This window comes from Nicotiana attenuata, chromosome 6, assembly GCF_001879085.1.
Source record: "Nicotiana attenuata strain UT chromosome 6, NIATTr2, whole genome shotgun sequence".
Lineage (NCBI taxonomy): Eukaryota > Viridiplantae > Streptophyta > Magnoliopsida > Solanales > Solanaceae > Nicotiana > Nicotiana attenuata.
Window position 1 is genome coordinate 33,795,044 of NC_031994.1, and position 7,421 is coordinate 33,802,464.

Here is a 7,421-nt window from a genome sequence, read left to right on the forward strand (position 1 = left end):
ATTTCGGGATTAAATTTAATATAAGTATTTTGTTGGTTGGGATAAAATTATGGTATAACTAATATCGAAATTACTTATTCTGGAATTATAGTAATTTTTATTCCTATAGGAGGATGTGATAACTAATTCCGAAATAATTAATCCTGAGATAACTTTTTCCCGACCAAACAACCCAAAAGTAAATGTCAGTAATATTTACAAAACTAACCTTTTTCAGTTTCTTTTTCCTCTCAAGCTGTGGATGCTTTTATTTTCTGATGTATTAATACTTAATAATTAATGGTGTCAGCTTCATGAGTTGTTATTATTATTAAAAACAAATCAAGAAACCTCAGAAGCATCTAATCATTATCTACCGGATAAATAAAATACTAGTCAGATAATCACAAATTACAAGTGCGGGGTCCACTTACACCCCAAGTGGGACCCATAACCAGCTGGTCTTTTTTTTTTTTTTTTTTTTAAATGCTCTCTCATTCATGGTTGAAATTTTCCACTCTTCTTCATCAAGATCTAATTTTTATCACACTAAAGTAAGAGGGGTCCAACACTTTACTAATCTTTTTTTGTTACTGTGTACAAAATAGAAATATATTGTGAGATAAAGCTACATTCTTTGAAATAAAGAAGAACAAATTAAGATATTTTTCTGAGATCTGAAGAAGCTCCATTTTTTTCACAGGGTAATTCCTCATACTTCAGATCTTTCTTTTACTTCCAATTCAGACAAAATATGTATTTATTTTCCTGTACAATTGTCATTTTCTTTAATGTCTTTATTTTGGTGGGCTGTAGTTGTTGTGTATATTTTCATTATCTTCCATGATTCTTCTTACTATATTTAGAACTGTAATATAGTGAATTGGATTAGTAGTTCTGTTATTCTGTTTTTAGTTGCTGAGAATCTATTGAGATAAAGAGCCAATTGTGATCTATTAAAGAAATTTTTGACCACTGTGGGACTAAGTATTCAGAATTATTCTTGATTTTTATTTGAGGATGATTAGACATGCCTGTTTAATTCATAGATCTTTCAGTTGTTGCATTCTTTTAATTAATATATTCAGATATTCTTAGGTTATTTCCTCACTTTTCTACCGTTTTTAGAACACGTATGTATGGAAAGTAGATACTCCTATACATTTGTGTACAATTGTGAGCTTAAGTCAAGTGGATTTAGCTTCCTCTTAATTATGTGAGTTTTGTGGATGAATCTTTCAGTGAAAGGTTGATTCAGCCGCGTAATGTGCTTTGTTTTGTCTTTTAGATAGGGAAAATTGAGGAATAAATTGAAAATGGGGAAGAAAGGAAGCTGGTTTTCTTCAGTAAAGAAGGCTCTGAGCCCAGATCCTAAGGTAAGAACGCGAACAAGGTTTTGTGGAGTAGCTATATCGAGTTTTTTTAGTATGATGTAAGGCATTTTTTCCTCATTTAACAGTGACTAACGGTTCTTGAGTTTAATTTCAGAAAGGAAGTAAATCAAAGAAGAAATGGTTTGGGAAAGAAAAGGATCCGGTTCCAGATTCTTCATCCCTAGTCGCTTCCTCAGTGTCTCCTCCTCGTCCAGTTCCTACAGTAGAAGAGGTCACACTGGTTGAAGTAGAAGAGGAGCAGACAAAACATCCATATTCTGTTGCAGCTTCCACTTCTGCAGCTCCTGAAGCTTCTGCTGCAGCTAACCAGGTTGCTGTGGAGGTTGTTCCGTTAACTAAAGTGACTAAGTTTGCAGGCAAATCAAAGGAGGAAGCAGCTACAATCAGGATTCAGACTGCATTTCGAGGATATCTGGTATGCTTTTGTACATTCTCATATTCATTTTTCTTTTCAGCTAGTTTACCACAGCTTGATGCTTTTCCTTATTAGCTCGGTAAAGCTAGTAATAAATGGTTTGATACTAAGATGGAACTTGTTATCGGGGTTTATTATCTTCAGGCTAGGAGAGCGTTGAGGGCGTTAAGAGGACTTGTTAGACTCAAATCACTTGCTGATGGACCTACTGCAGAACGGCAAACTGCCCATACTCTAAAATGCATGCAAATGCTTTCCCGTGTGCAATCTCAGATTAGTTCCAGAAGGATCAGGATGTTGGAAGAGAACCGAGCTCTCCAGAGGCAGCTTATGCAGAAACATGCAAAAGAACTCGAGAGTTTGAGGGTAAGTTTTCTTCCTTTGTTCCATCTCTTTTTTTCTTGAAAAAAGAGATATTACTGCTGGAACATTGGAGCTTGATCCTCATTAGGTATCGATAACCTGAGATGAATCTGTCTCTCGAGAGAACTAGAATGCGAAGCAATTAGTGCTTAGTGTTTTTAATAAAGTTCATTAGGAAATTTTATATTCTAATAAGGAAACTTTGACTCCAAAAAATTCTGCAATGGAACTTGATATCTACACTTGACCATCGAATAATTACTCACTGTTTGCAGATTTGACAGTTTTAAAAGTTATGCACCTGATCTGTTTTGTTTCAATTTTGGGTAACAATTGTTCTTGGTTGAACTTTGTCTGTGCATTTCTGTACATTCTTTTCTACACCAATATTTTGTTTCTTTCTGAACTGCCCGGCATCCTATAGCATTCTATATGTTGTCAGCCAAATTGTTTTTATATTTTGTTTCTTTTTTCTGTATGATTACTGTGCATCTATATCTGTATAATAGGAAGTTTCGAAATGGATTTTTTGCTTTTTGTCTAATAGCAATTCTTGTTTCTTTTGATAGAGAGGGGAGGAATGGGACGACACTGTGCAATCAAAAGAACAGGTCGAAGCAAGCTTACTCAAGAAATATGAAGCTGCAGTGAGACGTGAAAGAGCACTAGCTTATTCATATTCACATCAGGTAATTAGCTCTTTTCTTTTACGCAAAATGATCAGCATTTGGAAAGAGTGCAGTCGATGCATATGGGTACATGACGGAGAATGTGAAGGGTTAGGATGTATGTAGCTTCCTAGTCTCATCTGCTTTCGTTTTCCCTATTAAATATTAAATAGTGCATTACTTCAGCAGAATGACTTTAGCATGCATTTAATTTATAATTTCACAGCTAGTTAGAAGACTCTCATAAGGTAGGGGTAAGGTCTGCGTACACACTACCCTTCACAGACCCCACTTGTGGGATTTCACTGGGTTTGTTGTTGTTATTCACGGTTAGTTAGAAGATTTTTAGTATTGCTCGTGACAAAAACTTTGACTGGACAGAAAACCTGGAAGAAGTCATCAAAATCTCCCAACTTGTTGTTTATGGATCCAACCAATCCTCAGTGGGGTTGGAGCTGGTTAGATCGGTGGATGGGCGCGAAGGAACTCAAAAATGATCAAATGTCCATTAGAAGTGCCAGTATGAGTGTTGCCGGAGGAGAAATTACCAAGGCATTTGCTCGGCATCAGCTGAATTCAGAACTCCCTTCTTCTCCGTCCAGCCAAAAGCAAGGTCACCAATCTCCTACAACCCCTTTCAAGACAGCCAATTTAGTCGCAGCCAGAAAATTAAAATCGGCAAGAGTAGCTGCAATAAGTCAAGATGATGATGCACGAAGCATGATCAGTGTTCAATCAGAACGTAACAGGAGGCATAGCATCGGGGTATCATCTATAAGAGATGACGAGAGCTTGGCAAGCTCTTCCTCTGTACCAAGTTATATGATACCTACTAAATCAGCAAAAGCAAAAACACGGTTGCAAAACCCTTTAGGCATGGAGAATGGTACACCAGAAAAGGGATCAGCAGGGTCTGTCAAGAAACGGCTCTCTTACCCGCCTTCACCGGCCAGACCAAGACGGCACTCAGGCCCACCAAAGTTTGAGAATACATCCCTAAACACGTCCATTGCTGAGGATAACGTGAACGAGGTCATCAACTAATAACTCTTGCCACAAGTAAGAAGCTATCCTATTGCCCTACTACATGAGCTAAATGCAGATAAGAAATAAAGATCAAAGGGGAATCACCTTCTCCATAAAATTCTTATTAATTTGTCGTTGTATTTGGGCTTACCTTGGATGGTTCTTGCTCTTATATATTTCTTTTCTTCCACAGTTGTTGATAAGGTGAGGTTGTGATAATAGTGAATCATTCTAAAGAAAACAATTTCCTTTGGTTGTGATTATATATGCAGTATGATTGTTTCCTTCTTATGTACCCACATAGTGAAAAGATTATTTATTTATTCAGTTAAATATTCATTATTTTCTGTCTCTAGATCAATTAGTATTTGCCTCCTTAAATTCTGGGGATGGTTGACAAACAGATAGCCTTAAACCTTAATGTCAATCATAACAAGTACGTGTCTTCGCGGGGTAAGTTTGAACAACAAGCAACTGCAGAAAACATCTGCATTTCTGGAGATCAGATGCTGTTTTATGAAGAAAGGAGCTTGAGTAGAAATGAAGTTTATGCAAATGGAAATGAGTTCTGAATTGGTGTAAATTACATATGAATTGGAAATCATGATAATTGACATAATGATTTGGGGAACTTCATAAATTCTTAGCTCAAAGAATGAATGGATGCAGAGGGGAGACAGCTTTTGAAAGGGAAACAATATATCAAAGTTAAGCCATGTGTTCGCTTTTAGGGAGGGGGGGAGGGGGGGGGGGGGTTAATTTCGTGAAATAGTTAAATTTACAACTGATAATTGAAAAATAGCCACAGTTTCAAAAGTGATCGAAATTTAGCCACGTTTTCATGTAAAGATAAAATCTGAATAAAAATACTCTTAAAAATCCAGAAAAATTCTAGCATAATATGCTGGAATTCGAATTTTTTACATATGAGATTCCGCATAATGTGTTGGAGTTCTAACATAATATGCTGAAAGTTTATATGCAAGAGCTCCATAATCCAGCATATTATGCTTTAACTTTCTGTGTGCTGGAGTTCCAACATAATATGCTTGAAGTTTATGCGCAAGAGCTCTATAATCCAGCATATTCTGCTTGAACTTTCCATGTTTCAGAAAAATAATTGTTATTTTCAATTACTTTGCAAACGCTGGCTATTTTTTAATTACCGGTCTGAAAACTGGCTAGCTCGTGCTATTTTAATCTTTTACAAATAGCCAACAACTATGAATCCACTAATCTAATGAACTAAACCAATGTACCAAGTATTCTAAACTATAGTCAATATGTACAGTCAATACGTACTTCCAAACAACCCCTACAACCCGCTCCCAAGTTGGAGTATGAACCACAAAGGCACGGTGACCGGTAGAAAAATCGAATTAAATCGAAAAATTGTATTAATCCGACTTAATAATTTAATATTTATTAAATTTGGTTTGTTTGAATAAAAATATATATCAAATCGACATATAAATATATTCATTCTTCTAAAAATTTAAGAGTGTATATAATTTCTCTTTTAAAAAGTAGTCTAAAAGTATTGGTATCTTTACTTGAAACATATTACTTAATATGACTGTTATAGACTCTTCGTTCTTTCATTTTCACAAGCTAATATTTATTAACTCATATATCCTTTTTAAACAACAATTCCAAAGCTGAAACAAGACATATACTAATTATTTAAATTTCATATTTGTTAAGTGATAATAGGTGAATTAGACTATTAGGCCCTAAAGAACCACATTTTTGTATAGCTTTATGGTAAAAAGTGATAACCAAATGCTCTGATTAGTGCTTTTTCATGCTTTGCAGGCTATATCCAATGAAAAAAGTATGTGGAGTACTTTTGGGATCACTTATGGAGAAAAGGAGGCTAATCATATAATACCCACAAAGTGCACCAAGCGAAGGGACAAAACCAGAACTGAAGCTGGCCTGCCGCTGTCCGGGCGTAACCGCGGTAGGACCGCGGCAGAACATTGCTGCAGATTCAGAGGACCATTCTAGCCGCGGTCCTGGCGTAACCGCGGTGGGACCGCGGCAGGACGCAGAAACTTCAGGGACCAAAGTGTCAAGTCGGGAAAATTTGGTGTAAAACCCTTATAAGATGTAGAAATTTGGCCACATTAGGGCAGACTTGTTTTGGAGAATACTTTTGCAAGATACACAAGTGTGAGAAATCACCCAAAAACATCATAGTTCTTTATCTCTTCTTTTTCTTGCTATTTTCGATTAAGAATATTTTCGTAGTTTATCCTTACGTTGTTATGAGTAGCTAAATACTTTAGTCTAAGGTTTTGATGGAACCTATTGAAGGATGAACTTCTTGATTATGTTAATATAGTTTGCCAGTTAATCTCTATTTGTTCAACTACGTGTTTGTTGTAGTTAATTGACAGGATCCTCAATTAGTTGTGCCTATTTAGTGTGCATAACTCGGAAGAGAGTGCATATTTAGGTAATTGTTGAACAACACCACTCCCAAAGTATAAGAGGGATCTATAACTGCAGGTTTAAAGGCGGGATTAGGGATAACGAAGCCTTGGGTGCGATCTAAAGTGAGCTGTAATAAACAAAGTCAGCTAGCGTATCTCGGGAGAGTGCGTCTAGTAAATTATCGCGATTACTCGGGAGAGATTTACGGTAAAAAGAGTGCTCATGATTGATAGAGATGGTTTGGTGAATCTATATGAAACATAACCGGAAGGGATTCCATCAATAGGGGAAATCGCTACCTTAGAACCTTCTCATTATTGTTTTCAACCCAAGCATATTTAGTTTACAGCTGTTTATTTACTTTCAGTCTTAGTTATTAGAAATACCATCAACTATTGTTTACAACGTTTGGGGAAGTTGATTATAAAGAATTTAGTAAATCCAACAAAAGTAATTGATAGGTTAATTCTCTGTGGATTCGACTCTGGGCTTGTATACCGGGTTATATTTGCAACGTCCGCGTGTCCTTTTATAAGGCATAGTTGGGCGTGATCAAATTTTGGCGTCGTTGCCGGGGAATTAACGGTGTTATCAATTACAATTGAAAGAAGTACAAAAATTCTTAGTGTAGTCAGTTTTCTCTATACCCAATTTTTACATTGAAATTTTAACGTTTGTTGACTTGGTTGCACAGGTGCATGCCTAGAAACTCATCGAGATCTTGTGAAGTATTAGAAGCATTATCAGATCCCGAGAAATTTTTCAGGGCTTTGAATCGGGCCAACCGGCAAAACAAACAACAACCAACAACTGCACAATTCGAAACAATCATGAGAGATAACCAGGAAAACCCAGCAGTACCAATAGCGCCAGCGCCAGAGGCTGCTCTCTATGACTGGGCACAACCCACAGCTGAGAATCTATCCACAACGATAGTAGTCCCGCAGATACAGGCTGAGTCATTCCAAATCACAAATAACATGCTGCACTTTTTACAGAATAAGGGACTATTTTCGGGGTCACAAGTTGAAGATCCTCAGCAGCACTTGAAGAATTTCTTGTCTATCTACAAAACCCAAAGGCAACCCAATGTAACTCCGGAAGCAATCAAGTTGTTATTGTTTCCATTCTCAGTGA

The 7,421-nt window shown here is 36.6% G+C and overlaps 1 protein-coding gene across 1 annotated transcript; it reads left to right on the forward strand.

The window, feature by feature from the left end:
• On the forward strand, positions 495 to 4,184 carry LOC109226810 (protein IQ-DOMAIN 1-like). Its single transcript, XM_019391679.1, has 6 exons — positions 495 to 683; positions 1,268 to 1,355; positions 1,468 to 1,788; positions 1,933 to 2,154; positions 2,721 to 2,840; positions 3,201 to 4,184. The coding sequence occupies exons 2-6, from the start codon at positions 1,296 to 1,298 to the stop codon at positions 3,861 to 3,863; spliced, it is 1,386 nt and encodes a 461-aa protein (XP_019247224.1). The 5' UTR covers positions 495 to 683; positions 1,268 to 1,295; the 3' UTR covers positions 3,864 to 4,184.

Bases quoted from the DNA above. Each gene is read 5' to 3' on its own strand.
- LOC109226810 (XM_019391679.1), top strand. From the start codon at position 1,296: ATGGGGAAGAAAGGAAGCTGGTTTTCTTCAGTAAAGAAGGCTCTGAGC. The intron at 2,155-2,720 runs GTAAGTTTTCTT...TTCTTTTGATAG, and splicing joins AAGAACTCGAGAGTTTGAGG to AGAGGGGAGGAATGGGACGA. The intron at 2,841-3,200 runs GTAATTAGCTCT...TTGACTGGACAG, and splicing joins CTTATTCATATTCACATCAG to AAAACCTGGAAGAAGTCATC.